This window comes from Somniosus microcephalus, chromosome 25, assembly GCF_052327205.1.
Source record: "Somniosus microcephalus isolate GS21.2 chromosome 25, FLI_Smic_1.0, whole genome shotgun sequence".
Taxonomy (NCBI): domain Eukaryota; kingdom Metazoa; phylum Chordata; class Chondrichthyes; order Squaliformes; family Somniosidae; genus Somniosus; species Somniosus microcephalus.
Genome location: NC_141011.1, coordinates 1,616,513 through 1,643,615, shown reverse-complemented (window position 1 = coordinate 1,643,615; position 27,103 = coordinate 1,616,513). Strand labels below are relative to the sequence as shown.

The following is a 27,103-nucleotide window of genomic DNA, read 5'->3' as shown; positions in this document are numbered from 1 at the left end:
AGGTCATTGACGGTGAGCCCCCAAGTAGTACGTGTTGGGTAGGTGGAAGCTGGTAGTGGAGGGAAGCCATTGTTCACATTCTTGCCATGGTTACCTCTTGGCCTTCCTTGGTGCATCTAATTCCCTGGTAGACTACTGGTGTGGGGTGGAGGACAGCTGGTTCCTGGTGATTGGAGGAGGCTCACACACAAACCTGGATCTTTAGGAGTGAGTCTTGCAACTTCAACTCACTAAATTGTGGATGGGAATCACTCCACCCCAAGACATACAAGGCTGCTCTACATGTATAGACCTTAATACGGCAGGAGCTGCCAATGAAGAATCTCAGTGATCTTTGAACAGTTGACCTCAGGACGAGTTACCCTAAAACCCCGTACAGCCATTTTCTGAATATCTTTCTTACCCATAAACCCACTGTCACGTCCAGTTACTTTAGAAATGTTGTCAAAATCAGGGTATCCACCGATATATAGCTCCTCATTCAAGTCCAGGCCTTGGAAATTACCCTAAAATGAAAGAGCAAAATACTTTAATGGGACGAAATAGGAACGCGAAGAAAGCAGTGAAAAACTGGGTCTTTCTCCTGTCAGAATAATGCAGGTTACAAGGCTGCACGATCGAAGTGTTTACATTTATGAAAGGATGGGACAGGGTAGATCGAAGCAGACCGCCTCCAGTAGTTGAGGGATCAAGAACGAGGAGCCAGAAATAAGATTGAATGTGAGGGATTTGGAACAGAGGGTAGGAGAGACCTTTTCACACAGAGAGTTGTGAGGCTGTGGAATTCACTCCCAGGGTTAGTGGGTGAGGCAGAAACTATTGTCAACATTGAAGATTAGATTGGAGAGGTGGATGAATGAAAAGGTATTCGAAACATAGAAAAATAGAAGGAGTAGGCCATTCGGCCCTTCGAGCCTGCTCCGCCATTCAATATGATCATGGCTGATCCTCTATCTCAATACCATATTCCCGCTCTCTCCCCATACCCCTTGATGCCTTTTGTGTCTAGAAATATATCTATCTCCTTCTTAAATATATTCAGTGACTTGGCCTCAACAGCCTTCTGTGGTAGAGAATTTCTCAGGTTCACCACCCTCTGAGTGAAGAAATTTCTCCTCATCTCAGTCCTAAATGTTCTACCCTGTATTCTGAGACTGTGACCCCTCGTTCTAGATCCCCCATCCAGGGGAAACATCCTCCCTGCATCCAGTCTGTCTAGCCCTGTCAGAATTTTATACGTTTCAATGAGATCCCCTCTCATTCTTCTAAACTCTAGTGAATACAGGCCTAGTCGACTCAATCTCTCCTCATACGACAGTCCTGCCATCCCAGGAATTAGTCTGGTGAACCTTCACTGCATTCCCTCTATGGCAAGTATATCCTCTCTTAGGTAAGGAGACCAAAACTGTAGTAAGACATCCTTGCTCCTGTACTCAAATCCTCTTGCAATGAAGGCCAACATACCATTTGTCTTCCTAACTGCCTGCTGCACCTGCATGTTTGCTTTCAGTGACTGGTGTACAAGGACACCCAGGTCCCTCTGTATATCAACATTTTCCAATCTATCACCATTTAAATAGTACTCTGCCTTTCTGTTTTTCCTACCGAAGTGGATAACTTCACATTTATCCACGTTAAACTGCATCTGCCATGTATTTGCCCACTCACTCAACTTGTCTAAATCGCCTTCAAGCCTCTTTGCATCCTATTCACAACTCACAATTCCACCTAGTTTCGTGTCGTCAGCAAACTTGGAAATATTACATTTGGTTCCCTCATCCAAATCGTTGATATATATTGTGAATAGCTGGGGCCCAAGCACTGATCCCTGCAGTACCCCACTAGTCACCGCCTGCCACCCCGAAAAAGACCCATTTATTCCTACTTTCAATCCATGCCAGTATATTACCCCCAATCCCATGTGCTTTAATTTTGCACACTAACCTCTTATGTGGGACTTTATCAAAGGCCTTCTGAAAATCCAAATACACCACATCTACTGGTTCTCCCTTATCTATTCTACCAGTTACATCCTCAAAAAACTCCAGTAGGTTTGTCAAACACGATTTCCCTTTCATAAATCCATGTTGACTTTGTCTAATCCAGTTGATATTTTCTAAGTGTCCTGTTATCACATCCTTTATAATAGACTCTAGCATTTTCCCTACTACTGATGTTAGGCTAACCGGTCTGTAGTTCCCTGTTTTCTCTCTCCCTCCTTTTTTAAATAGTGGGGTTACATTTGCCACCCTCCAACCTGCAGGAACTGTTCCATAATCTATAGAATTTGGAAGATGACAACCAATGCATCCACTATTTCCATGGCTACCTCTTTTAGTACTCTGAAGGGATATGGGAACAGGGCGGGTAAATGTGATTGGGACTATTTACTCGTGTGGAGGGTAAACACGACACAGACGGATTGGGCCGAATGGCCAGTTGGAACTTCTCTGCGTTTCTATGTACTTGCAGACAGCTCTGTAATTCTTCAAAGCAAATTGAATTGCATTCGTTCTGTGAATTTTCGATAGTGTAGAGGTTCAATTCTGCTTTACATTTTCCGGGCATTCAGTGCCAAGATCAGGAAGTTCAGGTCAGACACAATGCAGTTCGATGCGGAGTAAAGTTCGCTCTAATCTGCCCAACCTCCAAAGAGCCCCCTCTATTGGTGGCACATGTTCCCATTTCCCACAACAGCCATTCCGTGGTGTCTCGGAGGCTGCTGCCAATTTAGCATCAAGTTACAGGTAGCTGTGCACCGTGGGCACCTGCTCACCGGGAACTGGCTGGAGACTGCCCAAACTCATTTCACGCCAGACCATCAGTCTGAAGTGGATCTGAACCCTAGTTCCAAAGGTGAAAGGTCAGTGTCTAACCCACGTGCCCAGCCCTGGAATTTTATTTCTGAACTGCAAAATAGTTCTTAAATTCCATCTCTTCAGCCAGTTTGGCGAGTCGAATCTTCCAGAGAGAGCATCCCAATAGACTTTCAAAGTCTTGAATTAATGTAATTTCAGCTAATTTCAGTCATTTGTATAATTTCCATTCATAATTTATATATCATTAAAAATAATAGGGAGAGAACAAATAAAATAAAAGCTTAAAGAACCACAGTGCTCAGGCTCTTTAAGAGTAAAGTTTCAATCATTTAGAAGGACTACATCTGAATCACAACATATGCCCTGGGGCAATACAAAGTAATTATGGGATGCTCTGTTAAGAAACTGAATACAATTACTGGAAAAGGAAATTCCAAATTTAAGATAAAAATAGCCAACTAGGCAGACATATACTTTGAATGTGCTAATGCTCATTTGAGTTAAAGGTGCCAGCCATGACTCAAGCCCCACTCGAGACTTGAGCACAAAATCCAGACCAGTGCAGCACTGAGGGAAAGCTGCACTGTCGGAGGTGCCGTCTTTCGGATGAGGCATTAAACCAAGGCCCGTCTGTCCTCTCAGATGGATGTAAAAGATTGAAGAACAGGGGAGTTCTTCTGGTGTCCTGGACAACAATTATCCTTCACCTAAAGACAGATTATCTGGTCATTTATTTCAGTGCTGTCTGTGGGAGCTTGCTGTGTGGAAATTGGCTGCTGCGTTTCCTACATTACAACAGTGACTACACTTCAAAAATACTTCATTGGCTGCAAAACACTTTGGGATGTCCTTAAGTGGTAAAAGCCGCTATATAAATACAAGTTCTTTCTTTCCGAAGAAGGAAAGGACAAAGTTGCATTTAGATAGCACCTCATCACATCCTCAGAACATCCCAAAGTGACTTCACATTCAATTCATTACTTTGGAAGTGCAGTCACTTGTTATGCAGGCAAAACACAGGAAATTTCCAGTTAATCTGCTTTTAGTGATGCTTGTTGGCCCAGACACCAGGAAACTCATAACTGTTCTCCGCAACTATTCTTTGAATAGTGCCTGAATCGGCAGATAAGACCTTAGTTTAATATCACAAGGCCCCTCCAGTAATGTCGCACTCCCACACTGCTCTGAAGTGTCAGTTTAGATTACAAGCTCCTGGAGTGGGGCTTGAACCTACAACCTTCTGACTTGAGAGATGAGTTACTACCAACTGAGCCAAGTTGGCCCTTCTGGTGAACTCAGTGCTCAACAGGCAGTGCAAACATCCACAATACAAACACAGGTGGACCGACACACTGCAGCCAGGAACCTGAAACACATCCTCAACATCTGCAATACTGATCGCACTGTTGCCATTCCTCTTACCTGAGAACTCCCATTGATAGGAGGGTTGTTGTCTACAAAGAGGGAGCCCTGAGTTAAGTTCCGATATAACACCACTGTGTGGTACTCTCCCAGAGAGATGGGGTTAGGGTGGCGAATGGTGACCATGCCAGAACCCACATCGAACCTTTGGAGGAAGCACATGTGTTCAGAAAACAGCCATAGTGAGTGTGAGTGGGTGCAAAAAATGTATGGAATTATTGACAAGGTACAGCACAAGACCCCTTTAAGGTAACGCTGCAACGGACATGCACAACTGCTGTAAATACAGGTATCTGCGGCAAATCTTCAGCAAGCTCATTTCAATTTGCAGGAACGTTACCAACTCAGCACTTCCAAAAACACAGTATTCCACAGGGAGCTTTGCATTACCACATTTTCTATACTGGTTCTGTCTTGTTTTACCAATCATTTTCCATGATTTACTCCCATCTCTTTCGTGCAGTTACTTTATGTAATATATTGTAATTGGAAGGTATAAGAATGCTAACGTATCAAGATTTTGGAGATATTTTAGGAGTCTCTGAAGGAGTTGGAAAGATACCGCCAGATGACATATTGACACTGGGATCTTCTAGCTCAGAACAAACTTCAACATTTGGAGTCACGCAACATCAGAAGGCAGTGTCGACAGGTCCGTGTGACAGAAAAGGACCCCTGATAGTCAACATAATGCTTGAATCTTGGTGTGGATATCAACCGAAGAATTGATGATCAGCATGAGCTTGATGCACCAAAGTGCACGGGCATCAATCAAGGGAAGGCTGCATAACAACAGAAAATGCTGGAAAAACTCAGCAGGCCAGGCAAGATCCGTGGAGAGAAAATAGAGTCAACGTTTCGGGTCACAACCCTTTGTCAAGACTGAAGAAGCACAGGAAATGAAATAGATTAAAAGGCCAGGCTGGGTGAGAACAAAAGAGAAGTGAAGAGACATTAGGAGGTATTCAAACCGAGACGAGATGGTGATGGGACTAGTGGAGACAAAAGACGGCTCTAGATTAGGTGTGAAATGCGCTGGCAGAATGGGAGGCAGCTGCCATGTGGGAGAGAAAAAAAGGGGGGGCCAAAACAAAGGCGTGGATAAAAAATATAAGTAAAAATGTAATGGGGGCCGAGGTTATGATCTGAAATTGTTGAACTCGATATTGAGTCCGGAAGGCTGTAAAGTGCCGAATCGGAAGATGAGGTGCTGTTCCTCGAGCTTATGCTGGGGTTCCGTGGAACAATGCAAGAGCCCGAGTACAGTGAGGTCTGAGTGGGAATGGGGCGGTGAATTAAAATGACAGGCGACCGGAAGCTCGGGGTCATCCTTATGGGCTGAACGGAGGTGTTCCGCAAAGCGGTCGCCCAATCTGCGTTTGGTCTCCCCAATGTAGAGGAGATCACATCGTGAGCAGCGAATACAGTATACTAGATTGCAAGAAGTACAAGTAAATCGCTGTTTCACCTGGAAGGAGTGTTTGGGGCCCTGGACAGTGGGAAGGGGGGAGGTATAAGGGCAGGTGTGGCATCTCCTGCGCTTGCACGGGAAGGTGCCAGGCGAAGGGGAAGGGCTGTTAGGGGTGATTGAGGAGTGGACTAGGGTGTCTCGGAGGGAGCGGTCCCTACGGAATGCTGAAAGGGGATTGGAGGGGAGGGGAAGATGCCTTTGGTGGTGGGATCACTTTGGAGGTGGCGGAAATGGCGGAGGATGATCCGTTGAATGTGGAGGCTGGATGGGTGAAAGGTGAGGACAAGGGGAACCCTATCGTGGTTCCGGGAGGGAGGGGCAGGTGTGAGCGCAGAAGTGCGGGAGATAGAACGGACACGGTCGAGGGCCGTGTCAACCACGGTAGAGGGGAATCCTCGGTTGAGGAAAAAGGAAGGTATGTCGGAAGCACTGGTGTGGAAGGTGGCATCGTCGGAGCAGATGTGGCGGAGACGGAGAAACTGGGAGAATGGAATAGAGTCCTTACAGGAGGCGGAGTGGGAGGAAGTGTAGTCCAGATAGCTGTGGGAGTCAGTGGGCTTGTTGTGAATGTTGGTCAATAACCTATCCCCACAGATGGAGACGGAGAAGTCGAGGAAGGGAAGGGAAGAGTCCGAGATGGACCATGTGAAGGTGAGGGAAGGGTGGAAATTGGAGGCAAAGTGAATGAAATTGTCTAGTTCAGGGTGAGAGCAGGAAACGGCACCGATACAGTCATCAATGTATCGGAAAGAGGCGAGGGAGGGGACCCGAGTAGGACTGGAACAAAGAGTGTTCCACATAGCCCACGAAAAGGCAGGCATAGCTAGGGCCCATGCGGGTTCCCATAGCAACACCTTTGATTTGGAGGAAATGAGTGGAGTCAAAGGAGAAGTTGTTCAATGTGAGAACAAGTTCAGCCAGGCGGAGGAGGGTGGTGGTGGATGGGGACTGGTCGGGCCTCTGTTCAAGGAAGAAGCGGAGCGCCCTCAGGCCATCCTGGTGGGGGATGGAGGTGTAGAGGGATTGTACGTCCATGGTGAAAAGGAGGCGGTTGGGGCCAGGAAACTGGAAACTGTTAAAGTGGCAGAGGGCGTCCAAAGAGTCGCGGATGTAGGTGGGAAGAGACTGGACAAGGGGAGAAAAGATAGAGTCGAGATAGGAAGAGATAAGTTCCATGGTGCAAGAACAGGCTGAATTGATGGGTCTGCCAGGTCAGTCCTGTTTGTGAATCTTGGGAAGGAGGTAAAGCGGGCTGTGCGGGGTTGGGGAACTATGAGGCTGGTGGCCACGGGGTGGGGGGGAAGATCTCCAGAGGAGATGAGGTCAGTGACAGTCTTGGAAACGGTGGTTTGATGTTCGGTAGTGGGGTCATGGTTCAGGTGGAGGTAGGAGGAGGTGTCGGAGAGTTGGCATTCAGCTTCCGCTAGGTAGAAGTCGGTTCACCAAACAACAACAGCACCACCCTTGTCAGCAGGTTTAATGACAATGTCGGGGTTGGATGTAAGAGAATGGAGTGCTGCAAGTTCAGAGGGAGGTAGGTTGGAGTGAGTGAGGGGAGCAGAGAAATGGAGACAGCCGATGTCACGGCGGCAGTTCGCAATGAAAAGATCTAGAGAGGGTAAGAGGCCAGGGGGAGGGGTCCAGGTAGAACGGGAATTCTGAAAGTGGGAGAAAGGGTCAGTCGTGCGGGGGGAAGACTCCTGGCCAGAGAAGTGGGCACGGAGATGAAGGCGGCTGAAAAAGAGCTCAACATCGTGCCGAGCTCGAAATTCATTGAGGTGGGGGCGTAAGGGAATAAAGCTCAGGCCTTTGCTGAGGACTGATCGTTCGGGGTCAGAGAGGGGAAGGTCAGAGGGGATAGTGAAGACGCGGCAGGGGGTGAGATTGGGAGAAGGGGGGTCAGAGGAAAGTGAAGGGGAAGAAGGTTCCGGAGGGGCGTTGGTGTTCAAGAGTTGATGAAGCTTGCGATCCTTGACATCGGAAAGGAAGAAAAAAAGTTTTTTGTTGAAGTGTTGGATGTGTCGAAGGATGAAATGGAACTGTGGACCCGGACAGCTTTAAGATAGAGTGCGTCGGTGCTGCTGAAGAGAGAGGTCGAGAGTGTTCATGTGGTGACGGATGGCGTTGAGCGTGGATCTCAAGATGCGGCGAGAGCAGTAGTTCGAGGAACGATGAATATCTTGGAGATATTTGTAATCCTGGGTGGATCCGAAACACGAAGGGTGGAAGTTTAGTTGGAATCCACGTGGAATAAGTCGGAACCGGAGACAGTTGCTGAGGAAAATGATGTGGCTGTGAAACCGAGTCTTGGCAGATACCTGATTAAATACGAGAAGGGAAACTGAAAGTAATGAAGATGAACAAGGTCGAAGAGCCAAACGGAGATTCCGTCGAAGAGAAGAGCAGAACTTCTTCAAGGTAGGCATTCCTAGAAGAGGTGTGGCAGTGAACCAAACACTAGTACGATAGCAAAATACTGCAGATGCTGGAAATCCGAAATAACAGAAAATGCTGGAAAACCTCAGCAGGCCAGGGAGAGAAAATAGATTCAACTCTGCAAAACTTTGTACAAAACTGGAACTAAAGCTTGGTTCATCACAGCCATCAGTGGTGAAAGAAAAGAAATAAGGATGTGCCCTGGAATAAAATTAGATTTATAGCTGAGGGACTCCAGTCTCCCGTCATACAGGACAGTTTATTTCTATTAGTGAAGAATCACCCTATTTCTGGATGATTAGACGTCACTGATTTGCTCCAACGTTGATGGGTGAGTAACTTAAGGCAGTCACTCTTGTAAATCTGTTCATAATCTTACCCAAGGTTTTAAACATCCAATATTCTATAAAGACCTGTAGAATTAACCCAAAGCACATTCATTACCTGAATTCAGGGCGGCCTCCCACTAACGCAAATGAGATGAAGTCTGCTCCTGTTGTTTTTTTATGGCCGTTGTATAGAATCATACCTGAAGTGCAGAGAATGAGAGTGGGGTCAATGGAAAGAGTCACGATGTTGGTGGAATTGCACAGATGCAATGCCTAAGGTTCATTGCCAACTATTGCCTTTTTTGTGTTCCGAGAGAGCTCTAAAATTACAGGGGGTGTGATTGGGACAGGGAACTAGAACAGGTTACGCCACTAAGCTGTGGGACGTGGGTTCGCTCCCCTACATTTTCCTTAGTTCTTGATCTCAGCCACGTTGCTATGGAGTAGAGGCCGGCCACCTTCTCAAAGGGGAGAGGGAGAGTTGAAGGAAGATGCGTTGCCATGTCACCTTTGCATGCTTCTATTCTATTCTAGTTTCTATTCTATTCTAGTTTCTATTCTATTCTAGTGCCCACCAAGAACTGTATAGACGCAGCCCAAGGAAGATGTCTCCCATCCTTCAGCCTGACTGCAGGAGCTCTGCTGACTGACTATATAAACTCGGGAGAAAATGATGGTAAGGGGAGGAGAGAAGGGAACCCCAACCCTAAAGAAGTTGCTTGTCAATACACTGAAACCAATCACACCGCTGAGCTGGTTTAATTCAGTCCAAGCCAGTCAGGGTGAAGTAATCCTTCAATATTTAACAACTTTGCTTTCAATAAAAAGGCTGGATGAAATGAACCTCAGTTGCTTAGTGGGAAAGTGCTGCACTGGACAGTATTTCGGTAGAGAAATGCACTTTTAACAGAATACAATTAAATACAAATTTTAGTCTACTGATAAAATAAAGAACGACGACATAAAAATATTCAAAGGCACAGCTGGGGCTAAATACAGTGCCGACACAGCCGTGTGTCCCAAGACATTGTGGGCAACACTGGGGCAGGCGATGGGCTTAGAACCGTTAACGTGGGCTTTAGAATAGAACAGCATCGCCTGTAATAAATTCAAACCAATCCTCAACATGTTTTTGTACCCACATAAAAGTCACACCATCTTGTAACTGGTTTAAATCAGAACTTCAAATGCGCAAACATTATTTTCCACAAAAGATCTTTACTGCCGGGATTAGCATATCCACCAGACATGATCCGCCAGTGTCAGCCTCCTTTTCAATCTTTGCAAGACCGCCTACTTAATTAGCAATTCATTGTAACAAATAAAACAGGATTCAACCCACCCAAGAAAATTGCATGAAGTAATTAGAATTCTAAAATGTACTTTTCTCCAGTAGTTGGTAACATTAAGTAATTTACTACATGTAGTGCGCTGAGAGAAATGAAAGATTATCCAACCTCTTGCTCTCTCATTTATTCAACCTTCACAAACAATGTCCACCACAATGTCATTACTCTATAACTTAATAGACAGCCAGCTTGGAACACAGCAGCGCCAAAATACGTAGCAGCCCGAGACAGTAAGACAATGCTTTGTGAAAGCATGCAGGTTACTCCAAGTAGTTGCCTTGCAAAGAGCGGCAAGAGAAATCCTTTTCATCATCAACCCAACAAATGGCCATAGCATGAGTAGAGTGAGCAGCAACTGTTCCTAGTGATTCCCCGCCAGCCAAGGAATGACAACACATAACCCAAACATTCCAAAACCCAGTCTGCTATTTAGGGTTGGGTTTGTTTCCAAATTAAACAACACTTGCCAATGCTGCCAAGTATCCTTGGTTCTAGTTACACAGAACAATGAAGTGCTCAATAAGAGTGCAGGAATGGAGTTCTAGCTTGATATTGGATGATGAAGGACACAAAGGCCATTCAGCCCCTCGAGCTTTGGTACTGATTTTGGTTTGTTCATATCAGTCTTTGAGGATCCTGCTGCCTAATTGTTTCAGTTGAATGGCCAGCAACTGGTCAGAGAGATTTACATATGGGATCTATATTCACAAGGTGCAAGATAATTCCAGGGGAGGGAGGCTAGTCAGCCCATCTCAGCTCAGCCATCCAAAAAAGCATGGCCATTCCCCCCATCACATCATCCAACTCTATTCTCTGGGGTCACACCAAGAAGACCATTCCAAGGGTCAATCACTCTTTATGTGAGGAACTTCTCTGCCTTAAATTGTCCTGTCACTAATTTTAGCCGATACCCCTTGCCCTAGTATCTCGGCTTACCTTTTGCATGAAATGTCCTATACTTCAAATGGGATGTGGTCTATTTATTACAATATACAGATAGATCACAAAAGGGAAATTTGGATTAACAGAGATCATCACACATTTTCACTTTTAAGAGTGTGGCCATTTTTCTGGAGTTACTTGTTCATTGTATTCAGGATATCATAACTGGCAGCTGAAATAGTCAGAAAGATTGAGTCCAATGGTTAAGGAACGATATAAAGAAATAGGTTCACATCAGTCAAAATCAATCCAAAACTGATTAATCCCAAAATCTTATTTACTGCCTGAAATTATTAATTTAAATATTTTTAATTAGAATCCAAGAACATTCATAAAGTATGTTTCATTAATACATCTCATAAACGACTCACATTTATGATCTCCCTCAAACCAATGAAAGCCTTTCCTTACACGCTAATCCTGGAATCAGCACAGAGGGAGCTCGTCCGGCCCATCCTACCTGTGCTAGCTCTTTGAAAGAGCTAACCACTCACCTGAAGTATGGCAGGTTTGGTTATAAATGCTAGCACACTGTAATCCCCTATATAATATTTGGAACATAGGAACAAGGGGACGCCATTCAGCCCCTCAAGCCTGTTCCACCATTCAATGAGATCATAGTATTGCATTATTATCCATTTCAGCTATTTACTTGTGCACGTTATAATACATTAATCAGGTATAATGGTAGCAAATCCGCACAGTAAGGCAAAGGTCCATGGCTTAAAGCAGTTACTGGCCTGGCATAATTTTTTAGTCGTTTTATAAAGTAGCTCCATGCAATTCAAACATAAAGCACAGTTTTCACCAATAGCAACGAGTGGGGTTTGCAGAGATACACAACAAACTCACCAGAGTACAGTAAGAGAGCTTGGAAAGAGCGATGGAAAAAAGAACAGAGAAACACAAAAGAAAAGTGAGAAAAATTGAACAAAGGAACAGACAACAAACTCTAGACTTACAGACTGACATATCAATAGGAAAGGATTTTGTTTGTACAGATTGAGGGGCGAGACTGTGGCAAATATATTTACAAATTGAGCCGTACTGTTCATTTTACAAAGTACCAAAAGTGAGGCAACCCTGTCTGTCTTGCCCAAGGGAAGGATTGAATACATATACCACATGACACCTCAACTTGGCTGTAAGGGCCTGTGGAATGACACCTGTGCAATGGGACAGTTCAGATTGGAGCAGACAGTCTCTGTCTATTTCCATTTACTGGACTAAATGCAAAGTGTGGATTCCTCATTGTCTGCTTCATTTATTAAAGGTTAATCACCAGATACATTCACCAATCACACATTGCCAGTGGTGAGCAGAGAGAACTGGTCAGATATAGGCCGACAGCCCCAATTCCCCAACTCGTGCTCCCATCGAGGGTGGCTCTTCACTGGGAGTGTGGGATTGGGGCATTTACCTACATCAGTTTTCAGTGGTCTTTCTGGTACCAATACTGGGAAGACTAAGTTTACCGTGAGTGGGCTGAGCTTTGCCATTTTTACGAGGCTGGCAAAGAACTACCAAACTCTGAGCCTCGACCCACAACTTGTCAACAGGGCAGTGCTTCACAACGCGAGAGAACTTCTTCAATGACCGTCTGAAATCTGGAGTTCACATTACACAATCTCCATGACTCACAGTTGTGAGTGGGAGGAAGAACAAAATTATTCTTGTCAAAGTTCAATAATGGTGATAAATGTCTGGTGTAAATCTGGTAAAAGCTCAGGCCTGCTGGATTTTATTTATTCCGAACAGGTAACTGAGACCAGACAGAGATTGTCCACCTGACCAAATTCACCTAGTTGTACTTCCTGAGAGTGTCGATCAAACGACACAAGTACTTGGTCACTAACGACCATTTTTCAGGGATGTATTTCCTACACCACTAACACACGGTGTAAATATGGCTGAAGAATAGTCTATTGAGCAGTGAAACCGAGCCACAAAAACTAGGATTGTCTCCGACATCCGCAAGCTTTTTTCCTCCATTTTGGTTGATTTTGAAAGAATGGATGCCGATGACATCATTGGGAGAGCTGGTTGGGAAGAATCTTAACCCTAAAACCGTAGGGATATAATCAGAGCTCACTGTCTAAAACAAAATCAGCAACTGACGGAAAAGGATGGAGCAAATCAAAAGAATCACCTATATCAAACATTCTTAACTCAGTGTTTTCGAACAAGCTCACCTGTTGGTCAGATTCCCACTGCAATAGAAACACTTTTACTGGAGAGTAAATGCACTCTGGGCTGGAACTGAGCTATACTCACACGGAAAGCTCAAAGATCGGCCGTTGGTCTGTTCTGGTGCCAAGTGAAGACAGGATTCTAGTCGGATTTGATGTGTTTCCCCCCCCCCCCACCTCCCTCTAACACTCACTGCCCAACTCACACATGAAGAAAGTCACTTGGCTGAGCCACTGAACGGCTTTTTTTTAACCTGAACTTGATTCAGAGCTTTTAGGAGAGGCGAGGAGAAAATTGTGGGAAAAGATTCTTACCATCAGCTGCATCTGGGCGGAATGTTATCTTGATTTCAAACGTGTGGTAGGCGTCCTTTATGGTGGGCACGGCAATGTAGGAGATGGGGTTCTGGGTGAAGTATGGAATCTTACGCTCTGCAATGACAGGAAAAGGCACAAAGGTTTATTGAAGCAGTGTGAAAACCCCTCCCATTAACATTCGACACAAAGTGGGTCAGTGGGAGCCACGGACTCACCTCGGAGTCAGAAGGTCATGGGTTCAAACCCCACTCCACATAATCTAGGCTGACACTCCAGGGCAGTACTTTCAGGTGAGGCATTAAACCGAGGCCCCGTCTGCCCTCTCAGGTGGACGTAAAAGATCCCATGGCACTATTTCACAGAAGAGCAGGGCAGTATCCCCAGTGTCCTGTCCAATATTTATCCCTCAACTAATGTTAGTGAAACAGATGATCTAGTCATTAATTTCAATGCAGTTTCACAGAATCACAGAAACCTCACAGTGCAGATAGAGGCCATTTCGGCCCATCGAGCCTGCACCGACACATATCCCACCCCCGATCCCCGTAACCCCTACACCAACACATATCCCACCCTATACCCGTAACCCCACGTATTTAATCCCCCTAACACTAAGGGTCAATTTTATCATAGCCAATCAACCTAACCTGCACATCTTTGGACTGTGGGAGGAAACCGGAGCACCCGGAGGAAACCCACGCAAACACGGGGAGAATGTGCAAACTCCACACAGACAGTCACCCGAGGCCGGATTCGAACCCGGGTCCCTGGAGCTGTGAGGCAACAGTGCTAACCACTATGCCACCGTTATGCACAGCAAGCTCCCAGTTTGTGGGAGCTTGCTGTGCATAAATTGGCTGCAGTATTTCCTACATTACAACAGTATAGTTAATGTTACTCCACTATTCAAAAAAGGTGGTAGAGGGAAAACGGGGAATTACAGACGTCGGTAGTGGGGAAAATGCTAGAGTCCATTATAAAAGATGTAATAGCAGAGCACTTGGAAAACAGTGACAGGATCGGATAAAGTCAACATGGATTTACAAAGGGTAAATTGTGCTTGACTAATCTTCTGGAATTTTTTGAGGATGTAACTGGTAAAATAGATAAGGGAGAACCAGTGGATGTGGTGTATTTAGACTTTCAAAAGGCTTTCGATAAGGTCCCGCAGAAGAGATTAGCGTGTAAAGTTAAAGCACATGGGATTGGGGGCGAGGTATTGACTTGGATAGAGAACTGGTTGGCAGACAGAAAGCAAAGAGTTGGAATAAACGGGTCTTTTTCTGAGTGGCAGGCAGTGACTAGTGGGGTACCGCAGGGATCGGTCCTTGGACCCCAGCTATTCACAATATATATTAATGATCTAGGCGAGGGAACTAGATGTAATATCTCCAAGTTTGCAGACGACACAAAGCTGGGTGGGCATGTGTGCTGTGAGGAGGATGCCGAGAAAATCCAGTATGATTTGGACAGGTTGGGTGATTGGGCAGAAGCATGGCAGATGCAATATAACGTGGATAAATGCGAGGTTATCCACTTTGGTGTCAAAAACAGGAAGGCAGATTATCTGAATGGCAATAGATTGGGAGAAGGGGAAGTGCAACGAGACATGGGTGCCCTTGTGCACCAGTCGCTGAAGGTAAGCATGCAGGTGCAGCAGGCGGTTAAGAAGGCAAATGGTATGTTGGCCTTCATAGCGAGAGGGTTTGAGTACAGGAACAAGGATGTCTTTTGCTGCAGTTGTACAGGGCCTTGGTGAGACCACATCTTGAGTATTGTGTGCAGTTTTGGTCGCCTTATCTGAGGAAGGATGTTCTTGCCATGGAGGGAAAGCAGCGAAGATTCACCAGGCTGATACCTGGGATGGCAGGAATGATGTATGAGGAGAGATTGGGTCGATTGGGCTTATACTCACTGGAGTTTAGAAGAATGAGAGGGGATCTCATTGAAACTTATAAAATTCTAAAAGGACTAGACACAGGAAGGATGTTCCTGATGGTCGGGGAGTCCAGAACCAGGGGTCACAGTCTAAGGATAAGGGGTAAGCCATTTAGGACAGAGATGAGGAGGAATTTCTTCACCCAGAGAGTGGTGAACCTGTGGAATTCTCTACCACAGAAGGCAGTAGAGGCCAATTCATTAAATATATTCAAGAAGGAGTTAGATATATTTCTTAAGGCTAAAGGGATCAAGGGATATGGAGAGAAGGCAGGGACAGGGTACTGAATTTGGATGATCAGCCATGATCTCATTGAATGGCGGAGCAGGCTCGAGGGGCCGAATGGCCTACTCCTGCTCCTATCTTCTATGTTTCTATGTTATGAAGCACTTTGGGACATCCGATGTACCTGAGGCTAGACATGGAAAGGCAGCCATGGATCCAATTGCTACTTCTTTGAGTTCTGGATGAGGGGCAATCATGGGAACAGCTACAAAAATAACAAGTATTTTATTAATAACGAAGCATATATCAAAGTGTTTTACAAACCAATTCTTCGAAAGCACTCAACTAATGAGGGGATCCAGTAAACTGACCCAGCAGGTGTTAGGGCCTTGCACTAAAGGACCACCATTGTCTCCATTTATGTACTTCAAAGCTATGGGAAGAGCCTGTAGATTTGTAAAAATATTTTAAATGAAATACTAATCAATGGAGGTCAGTGATAGAAGTCTGATGGCAGGTATACTGTCTGGAGTGATCTGGAGCAAATGCAAATTTTAGTAACTGCTTAATGTGAGTTTTTATTTACACAGGTTGAGCGTCCAAAATCCGAATGTTCCGGACTCCGGGACGATTGGTGGTAGGGTTGTCCGGAATCCATAAAATGTCCAGAATCCGGACACCTTGTCAAACCGCAACCTGGGCCCCGGCATTTCCGGACTCGGAACGTGTTTCTGATGTCCAAAGTCCGGAAACGCCCGAGCCCAGGTAGCGATATTTCCGGACTTCGGACATCAGAAACATGTTCCGAAGTCCGGAAAAACACGAAAACCGGCTCGGCCTCAGTCCTGAGGTTGCCGGATTCAGGACGCTCAACCTGTACTTGTTCTTGGGATGTGGCCAACATTGGCAAGGCCGCATTGACTGCCCATTCCCTGGTTACCCCGAGGGCATTAAGGGTCAAACAAGTGCTGCGGAACTGGAGTCACACGTCACACCTGGAAATAGTTTATTTCCGAGTCCCATCCAGAAATGATTTTAGAAGCATGTTTTCTCTTGGTTTTACAGAGTGCAGTAGCCTGGTGGTTATGGACTAACAACTCAGAGGCCATAAGTTCAAATTCCACCACAGCAAGTTGCGAAACTGAATTCAATAAATCTGGTCATTTGCGGCCTTGCACCTAAAATGTAACCACAAAGCTACCGGATTCTCGTTAAAGCCCAAATGGAACCTGCTCCTCCCTGGTCTGGCCAACACATGACTCAAGTCACACGCACGGTTAAGTCTTAATATCCTTACAGTTGCGACATGCAATAAAAACGGTCTTGCCAAGAACAAACAAGAAAAAAGTACGGTATGGATCATAGGCAAAGTAGCAGTTCCAACAATGCATCCATCTTCAGCAGAACCTTTCCTGCAGCCCCAGTTAAAGAGTTCCATTGTCCACACACCCATATCCCATCATGGTGTGTCTGAGTAAGATTGGTAATGTAAATAAGGTACAGTTTCATACCATGCTCTTGTGTCAACTATCCTGGGTAGAGATTCATTCTAAAATAGGACACTCAAACACATGAAGAAACATTTTAATCCCATCAGGTTCATTCCAGTGCATAATGGTAAAATACAATTGTGAGCCGAGCCTTGTGGAAGTTTTGTGATTAACTTTAGAGTACTGTGCACAGTTCTGGTCTCCACATTACAAAAAGGATACAGAGGCACTGGGAGAAGGTGCTAAAAAGATTGACAAGGATGTTCCCAGAACTGAGAGGTTGGAACTATCAGGAAAGACTGAACAGGCTGGAGTTCTTTTCTCTAGAAGAGGGAAGGCTGAGGGGTGACCTGACAGAGGTCTATAAAATGAAGAAGGGGTTTGATAGGGTAGACATAGAGAAGATGTTTCCACTTGTGGGGAGACCAAAACTGGGGCCATAAATATAAGTTAGTCACTAATAAATCCCATAAGGAATTCAGGAGAAATGTCTTCAGCCAGAGGGTGGTGAGAATGTGGAACTTTCTACCACATGGATTAGTTGAGGCAAATAGTAGAGATACATTTGAGGCAAAGCTGGATAAGTACATGAGGGAGAAAGGAAGAGAAGGATATGGTGACGGGATGAGGTGAAGTGGGGTGGGAGAAGGCTCATGTGGATATAAACACCAGTTGGGCCGAATGGCCTGTTTCTGTGCTGTAAATTTTATGTAACTCAAAAATGCTATAGGACAATTCAAGGTTCACTCACTCTGTACATATAGAACCACCTCAGACTGGACAGATCCCACATCGTTGGTGGCAGTACATCGGTAACGCCCAGCATCAGACTCCTTCGCCTGTTCAATTTTCAGCATTCCATTCTTAATGATGACTTCAGGAGACAACCTTCCCTCCACTTTACTCCACTGAACAAAAGGCTGTGGATCCCCGATAGCTTGACATTCGAATTCCACCGAGCCTCCGACCATTACCATCTGCATAGATGTCCTCACGTTTATCATGACAATGGGTAAGGCTGAAAAATAACCAGGGAGAAAGTCATTTAAATTTTTTCACCCTACCTCCCTTGACGGTAAGCCTGAAATCGGTAGTGGGGAAAATGCTAGAGTCCATTATAAAGGAAGTAATAGCAGAGCACTTGGAAAATGGTGATAGGATCGGACAAAGTCAACATGGATTTACAAAAGGTAAATCGTGCTTGACTAATCTACTGGAATTTTTGATGATGTAACTGGTAGAATAGATAAGGGAGAACCAATGGATGTGGTGTATTTGGACTTTCAGAAGGCTTTCGATAAGGTCCCACATAAGAGATTAACGTGCAAAGTTAAAGCACATGGGATTGGGGGCAAGGTACTGACTTGGATAGAGAACTGGTTGGCAGACAGGAAGCAAAGAGTTGGAATAAACGGGTCTTTTTCCGAGCGGCAGGCAGTGACTAGCGGGGTACCGCAGGGATCGGCGCTAGGACCCCAGTTATTCACAATATATATTAATGATCTAGACGAGGGAACTAGATGTAATATCTCCAAGTTTGCAGATGACACAAAGCTGGGTGGGTGTGTGTGCTGTGAGGAGGATGCCGAGAAACTCCAGTATGATTTGGACAGGTTGGGTGATTGGGCAGATGCAGTATAATGTGGATAAATGCGAGGTTATCCACTTTGGTGGCAAAAACAGGAAGGCAGATTATTATCTGAACGGCAATAGATTGGGAAAAGGGGAAGTGCAACGAAACCTGGGTGTCCTTGTGCACCAGTCGCTGAAGGTAAGCATGCAGGTGCAGCAGGCGGTTAAGAAGGCAAATGGTATGTTGGCCTTCATAGCGAGAGGATTCGAGTACAGGAGCAAGGATGTCTTGCTGCAGTTGTACAGGGCCTTGGTGAGACCACACCTTGAGTATTGTGTGCACTTTTGGTCACCTTATCTGAGGAAGGATGTTCTTGCCATGGAGGGAGTGCAGCGAAGATTCACCAGACTGATACCTGCGATGGCAGGAATGACGTATGAAGAGAGATTGGGTCGATTGGGCTTGTATTTGCTAGAGTTTAGAAGAGAGGGGATCTCATTGAAACTTATAAAATTCTAACAGGACTAGACAAACTAGATGCAGGAAGGATGTTCCCGATGGCGGGGGAGTCCAGAACCAGGGGTCATAGTCTAAGGATAAGGGGTAAGCCATTTAGGACAGAAATGAGGAGGAATTTCTTCACCTAGAGAGTGGTGAACCTGTGGAATTCTCTACCACAGAAGGCAGTGGAGGTCAATTCATTAAATATATTCAAGAAGGAGTTAGATATATTTCTTAAGGCTAAAGGGATCAAGGGATATGGGGAGAAAGCAGGGACAGGGTACTGAATTTGGATGATCAGCCATGATCGCATTAAATGGCGGAACAGGCTCGAGGGGCCGAATGGCCTACTCCTGCTCCTATCTTCTATGTTTCTATGACACCAATTCCATCCCTCTTCCCAGCCACGGTCTCAGGCTGAACCAGACTGTTGGCAACCTGGTGTCCTACTGGACCCATAGCCGAGCTTCCGACCACCTACCTCCCCCTCTGTATCATTGCCCAATTCCCCCCATCTCAGTTCATCTGCTGCTGAAACGCAAACCTATGCCGCTGTCAACCTCCAGACTCGACTATTCCAACGCTCTCCTGGCTGACCACCACTCTGTAAACTTCAGCTCATCCAAATCTCTGCTGTTCGTATCCTATCCCACACCAAGTCCGTTACCTCATTATCCCTGTCCTTGCTCCCCTACATTGGCTTCTGGTCCATCAACACTCCCAATTTAAAATTCTCATCCTCGGATTTAAATCCCTCCACGGCCTCGCCCCTCCCTATGCCTGTAACCTCCTCCAGCCCTACAAGAACGCACTGTTCCTCCGACTCTGGACTCTCGTGCATTGCCCCCTCCACCCGCTGGGCTTCTCCACTGACGGCCACACCTGCAGCTCTGGAATTTATCCCCAAACCTCCCCGCCTCCTTCACACTGGGACAGATTTTGGTCTTCAGTGCCTGCGCAGTAATCTGGGGGCGGGGGGTGGGTAGGACCATGTCAGACAAGCATGGAGGAATCCAGCTCTAACCTCTCTGCCTCTCTTACCTCCTTTAAGACGCTCCTTAAACCCACCTCTGTGATCAAGCTTTTGATCACTCCTCCGAATATCTCCCCCTTTGAATCGACATCCATTTTTGTCTGATTATGCTTTTGTGAAGCCCCTTGGAACGTTAAAGGCACTATATAAATTCAAGTTATTGATGCAGCCACCTAACAATGGTCATTCCTGAACCAACACAACTCTTATTTGCAAATGCATCATCAGCATAGAGAAGTTCACACAGCACAGGGAGCAAACACACCAGCAAAACAGGTCAGATATGTGCACCATTACCACTGCAGAATGGAACACATCCTCTTCACTTCTACTATGTCACCCTCTCTGTATCTCTCTCTCTCTCTCTCTGTATCGGGGAGCGATGACCTTCGTCAGCACTGCTATCATATGGCAGATGGCCAACTTTCTCTGTAAAACTTTGTAGGCCTGGTGGCACAGCTCAGTCACAGCCTACAAGGTGAGCAAGCGACTCCTCATACACTAACCCTCTGACATGCCCAGGTAGCTGGCTCTGTTGCAGTTGACCCACTGTCTTGAGTTGGTACCCATAAAAGTCCTAAGTCTCCAATATCCTGTGCACCCCCGGATTGTCCGCTCCTCATTCTCCAGCTCCATTGTGATATATCTGGCAATGACGACTTCATCCATTCTCTCCGATAAATTCTGTGCCAATTCACTTCTGTAATGCTTTAAAACCTTCCACTTTGTTAGACCGACTAATGCCAAGAATGACCTGGAGTAAAACACCCATTTAGATTTGACCGTACAGCTGTGGAATGCTGCCGGAGTTCATCAATAGGGACCGGAACAAGATTTTAAGAAGCCAGGAAGTTGACTTTTTCTCTCCCTTTCTCCTAATGTTCATCACTGCATTCAGGAGGAGCCGGAGCTCCTCAGAGGATGACCCCTTACTTTCTATCAGCATTATACCCTTTTTAGCCACTATATTTTTCCGACAATGATCAAGCAGAGGTAAATATAGCTCCTCTTTTCTGAGGTGACTCTGATCTGAAGCCTACCTTGGATGGCCAGTTTGGCACTGTCCTGGACCTGCCCGAACGGGTTTGCTGCTCGGCAGGTGTAAACTCCTTCATTTCCTTCTTGTATATTTTGAATTCTATAAAGACAACCAACAATGCAATTTGAGGTCAGATAAACACCATCTCCAAATGAACCGAATACACCGGCAACACAAAGCACAGCCGTCACTTCATTGCTTTATCCTGTGTGTCGGCCGTGGCTCAGTGGGCAGCACACTCGCTGCACAGTCAGAAGGTCGTGGGTTCAAGTCCCACTCCAGGGTCTTGAACACAAAAAGATAGGCCGACACTCCAGTGCAGTGCTGAGGGAGTGCTGCACTTTCGGAGGTGCCGTCTTTCGGATGAGACGTTAAACTGAGGCCCCACCTACTTTCTCAGGTGGACGTAAAAGATCCCGTGGCACTAATTCGAAGAGGAGCAGGGGAGTCTTGGCCAACATTTATCCCTCAATCAACATCACTAAAAAAACGAATTAGCATTTATATAGCGCCTTTCATAATCTCAGGATGCCTCAAAGCATTTCACAGCCAATTAAGTACTTTTGAAGTGCAGTTACTGTCATAATTTACGGAAACCCAGCAGACAATTTCTACACAGCAAGGTCCCATAAACAGCAATGAGATAAATGACCAGATAATCGGTTTTTTGCTCGTGTTCGAGGGATAAATGTTGGCTAGACACTGGGGATAACTCCCCGGCTCTATAATCTAGACACCGGGGATAACTCCCCCGCTCTATAATCCAGACACTGGGGATAACTCCCCCGCTCTATAATCTAGGCACCGGGGATAACTCCCCCGCTCTATAATCTAGACACTGGGGATAACTCCCCCGCTCTATAATCTAGACACTGGGGATAACTCCCCCGCTCTATAATCTAGACACCGGGGATAACTCCCCCGCTCTATAATCCAGACACTGGGGATAACTCCCCCGCTCTATAATCTAGACACCGGGGATAACTCCCCCGCTCTATAATCTAGACACTGGGGATAACTCCCCCGCTCTATAATCTAGGCACTGGGGATAACTCCCCCGCTCTATAATCTAGACACTGGGGATAACTCCCCCGCTCTATAATCTAGACACTGGGGATAACTCCCCCGCTCTATAATCTAGACACTGGGGATAACTCCCCCGCTCTATAATCTAGACACACGGGATAACTCCCCCGCTCTAAAATCTAGACACTGGGGATAACTCCCCCGCTCTATAATCTAGACACACGGGATAACTCCCCCGCTCTATAATCTAGACACCGGGGATAACCCCCCCGCTCTATAATCTAGACACTGGGATAACTCCCCCGCTCTATAATCTAGGCACCGGGGATAACTCCCCCGCTCTATAATCTAGACACTGGGGATAACTCCCCCGCTCTATAATCTAGACACTGGGGATAACTCCCCCGCTCTATAATCTAGACACCGGGGATAACTCCCCCGCTCTATAATCCAGACACTGGGGATAACTCCCCCGCTCTATAATCTAGACACCGGGGATAACTCCCCCGCTCTATAATCTAGACACTGGGGATAACTCCCCCGCTCTATAATCTAGACACTGGGGATAACTCCCCCGCTCTATAATCTAGACACTGGGGATAACTCCCCCGCTCTATAATCTAGACACACGGGATAACTCCCCCGCTCTATAATCTAGACACTGGGGATAACTCCCCCGCTCTATAATCTAGACACACGGGATAACTCCCCCGCTCTATAATCTAGACACCGGGGATAACTCCCCCGCTCTATAATCTAGACACTGGGATAACTCCCCCGCTCTATAATCTAGACACTGGGGATAACTCCCCCGCTCTATAATCTAGGCACTGGGGATAACTCCCCCGCTCTATAATCTAGACACCGGGGATAACTCCCCCGCTCTATAATCCAGACACTGGGGATAACTCCCCCGCTCTATAATCTAGACACCGGGGATAACTCCCCCGCTCTATAATCTAGACACTGGGTATAACTCCCCCGCTCTATAATCTAGGCACTGGGGATAACTCCCCCGCTCTATAATCTAGACACTGGGGATAACTCCCCCGCTCTATAATCTAGACACTGGGGATAACTCCCCCGCTCTATAATCTAGACACTGGGGATAACTCCCCCGCTCTATAATCTAGACACACGGGATAACTCCCCCGCTCTAAAATCTAGACACTGGGGATAACTCCCCCGCTCTATAATCTAGACACACGGGATAACTCCCCCGCTCTATAATCTAGACACCGGGGATAACCCCCCCGCTCTATAATCTAGACACTGGGATAACTCCCCCGCTCTATAATCTAGGCACCGGGGATAACTCCCCCGCTCTATAATCTAGACACTGGGGATAACTCCCCCGCTCTATAATCTAGACACTGGGGATAACTCCCCCGCTCTATAATCTAGACACCGGGGATAACTCCCCCGCTCTATAATCCAGACACTGGGGATAACTCCCCCGCTCTATAATCTAGACACCGGGGATAACTCCCCCGCTCTATAATCTAGACACTGGGGATAACTCCCCCGCTCTATAATCTAGACACTGGGGATAACTCCCCCGCTCTATAATCTAGACACTGGGGATAACTCCCCCGCTCTATAATCTAGACACACGGGATAACTCCCCCGCTCTATAATCTAGACACACGGGATAACTCCCCCGCTCTATAATCTAGACACCGGGGATAACTCCCCCGCTCTATAATCTAGACACTGGGATAACTCCCCCGCTCTATAATCTAGACACTGGGGATAACTCCCCCGCTCTATAATCTAGGCACTGGGGATAACTCCCCCGCTCTATAATCTAGGCACCGGGGATAACTCCCCCGCTCTATAATCTAGACACACGGGATAACTCCCCCGCTCTATAATCTAGACACTGGGGATAACTCCCCCGCTCTATAATCTAGACACTGGGGATAACTCCCCCGCTCTATAATCTAGACACCGGGGATAACTCCCCCGCTCTATAATCTAGACACTGGAGATAACTCCCCCGCTCTATAATCTAGACACTGGGGATAACTCCCCCGCTCTATAATCTAGACACCGGGGATAACTCCCCCGCTCTATAATCTAGACACTGGGGATAACTCCCCCGCTCTATAATCTAGGCACTGGGGATAACTCCCCCGCTCTATAATCTAGGCACTGGGGATAACTCCCCCGCTCTATAATCTAGGCACTGGGGATAACTCCCCCGCTCTATAATCTAGACACTGGGGATAACTCCCCCGCTCTATAATATAGACACTGGGGATAACTCCCCCGCTCTATAATCTAGACCCACGGGATAACTCCCCCGCTCTATAATCTAGACACTGGGGATAACTCCCCCGCTCTATAATCTAGACACTGGGGATAACTCCCCCGCTCTATAATATAGACACCGGGGATAACTCCCCCGCTCTATAATCTAGACACCGGGGATAACTCCCCCGCTCTATAATCTAGACACCGGGGATAACTCCCCCGCTCTATAATCTAGACACCGGGGATAACTCCCCCGCTCTATAATCTAGACACCGGGGATAACTCCCCCGCTCTATAATCTAGACACCGGGGATAACTCCCCCGCTCTATAATATAGGCACTGGGGATAACTCCCCCGCTCTATAATCTAGACACTGGGGATAACTCCCCCGCTCTATAATCTAGACACTGGGGATAACTCCCCCGCTCTATAATCTAGACACGGGGATAACTCCCCCGCTCTATAATCTAGACACTGGGGATAACTCCCCCGCTCTATAATCGAGACACCGGTGATAACTCCCCCGCTCTATAATCTAGACACTGGGGATAACTCCCCCGCTCTATAATCTAGACACTGGGGATAACTCCCCCGCTCTATAATCTAGACACTGGGGATAACTCCCCCGCTCTATAATCTAGGCACCGGGGATAACTCCCCCGCTCTATAATCTAGACACCGGGGATAACTCCCCCGCTCTATAATATAGACACCGGGGATAACTCCCCCGCTCTATAATATAGGCACTGGGGATAACTCCCCCGCTCTATAATCTAGGCACCGGGGATAACTCCCCCGCTCTATAATCTAGGCACTGGGGATAACTCCCCCGCTCTATAATCTAGACACTGGGGATAACTCCCCCGCTCTATAATCTAGACACTGGGGATAACTCCCCCGCTCTATAATCTAGGCACCGGGGATAACTCCCCCGCTCTATAATCTAGGCACTGGGGATAACTCCCCCGCTCTATAATCTAGGCACTGGGGATAACTCCCCCGCTCTATAATCTAGACACTGGGGATAATTCCCCCGCTCTATAATCTAGACACACGGGATAACTCCCCCGCTCTATAATCTAGACACCGGGGATAACTCCCCCGCTCTATAATCGAGACACTGGGGATAACTCTCCTGCTCTATAATCTAGACACTGGGGATAACTCCCCCGCTCTATAATCTAGACACACGGGATAACTCCCCCGCTCTATAATCTAGACACCGGGGATAACCCCCCCGCTCTATAATCTAGACACTGGGATAACTCCCCCGCTCTATAATCTAGGCACCGGGGATAACTCCCCCGCTCTATAATCTAGACACTGGGGATAACTCCCCCGCTCTATAATCTAGACACTGGGGATAACTCCCCCGCTCTATAATCTAGACACCGGGGATAACTCCCCCGCTCTATAATCCAGACACTGGGGATAACTCCCCCGCTCTATAATCTAGGCACTGGGGATAACTCCCCCGCTCTATAATCTAGGCACTGGGGATAACTCCCCCGCTCTATAATCTAGGCACTGGGGATAACTCCCCCGCTCTATAATCTAGACACCGGGGATAACTCCCCCGCTCTATAATCTAGGCACTGGGGATAACTCCCCCGCTCTATAATCTAGGCACTGGGGATAACTCCCCCGCTCTATAATCTAGACACTGGGGATAACTCCCCCGCTCTATAATATAGACACTGGGGATAACTCCCCCGCTCTATAATCTAGACCCACGGGATAACTCCCCCGCTCTATAATCTAGACACTGGGGATAACTCCCCCGCTCTATAATCTAGACACTGGGGATAACTCCCCCGCTCTATAATCTAGACACCGGGGATAACTCCCCCGCTCTATAATCTAGACACCGGGGATAACTCCCCCGCTCTATAATCTAGACACCGGGGATAACTCCCCCGCTCTATAATCTAGACACCGGGGATAACTCCCCCGCTCTATAATCTAGACACCGGGGATAACTCCCCCGCTCTATAATCTAGACACCGGGGATAACTCCCCCGCTCTATAATCTAGACACACGGGATAACTCCCCCGCTCTATAATCGAGACACCGGGGATAACTCCCCCGCTCTATAATATAGGCACTGGGGATAACTCCCCCGCTCTATAATCTAGACACTGGGGATAACTCCCCCGCTCTATAATCTAGACACTGGGGATAACTCCCCCGCTCTATAATCTAGACACGGGGATAACTCCCCCGCTCTATAATCTAGACACTGGGGATAACTCCCCCGCTCTATAATCGAGACACCGGTGATAACTCCCCCGCTCTATAATCTAGACACTGGGGATAACTCCCCCGCTCTATAATCTAGACACTGGGGATAACTCCCCCGCTCTATAATCTAGACACTGGGGATAACTCCCCCGCTCTATAATCTAGGCACCGGGGATAACTCCCCCGCTCTATAATCTAGACACTGGGGATAACTCCCCCGCTCTATAATATAGACACCGGGGATAACTCCCCCGCTCTATAATCTAGGCACCGGGGATAACTCCCCCGCTCTATAATCTAGGCACTGGGGATAACTCCCCCGCTCTATAATCTAGACACTGGGGATAACTCCCCCGCTCTATAATCTAGACACTGGGGATAACTCCCCCGCTCTATAATCTAGGCACTGGGGATAACTCCCCCGCTCTATAATCTAGGCACCGGGGATAACTCCCCCGCTCTATAATCTAGGCACTGGGGATAACTCCCCCACTCTATAATCT

At 46.8% G+C, this 27,103-nt stretch overlaps 1 protein-coding gene across 12 annotated transcripts in view; it reads right to left on the bottom strand.

The window, feature by feature from the left end:
- Nucleotides 1–27,103, bottom strand: part of hspg2 (heparan sulfate proteoglycan 2) — a 647,132-nt gene that overhangs the window by 56,657 nt on the left and 563,372 nt on the right. For 8 of the 12 annotated variants that reach the window (XM_085966756.1, XM_085966759.1, XM_085966758.1 and 5 more), the window contains 8 exons: nt 21,077–21,174; nt 17,681–17,947; nt 15,624–15,704; nt 13,273–13,389; nt 11,621–11,638; nt 8,593–8,677; nt 4,242–4,386; nt 404–506 (listed from right to left, as the gene is read on the bottom strand). In XM_085966756.1, the coding sequence (XP_085822882.1) occupies nt 404–506; nt 4,242–4,386; nt 8,593–8,677; nt 11,621–11,638; nt 13,273–13,389; nt 15,624–15,704; nt 17,681–17,947; nt 21,077–21,174 (914 nt within the window). The remainder of the gene's footprint in view (nt 1–403; nt 507–4,241; nt 4,387–8,592; nt 8,678–11,620; nt 11,639–13,272; nt 13,390–15,623; nt 15,705–17,680; nt 17,948–21,076; nt 21,175–27,103) is intronic. The other 4 variants (XM_085966757.1, XM_085966761.1, XM_085966768.1 and 1 more) reach the window with 2 other exon arrangements.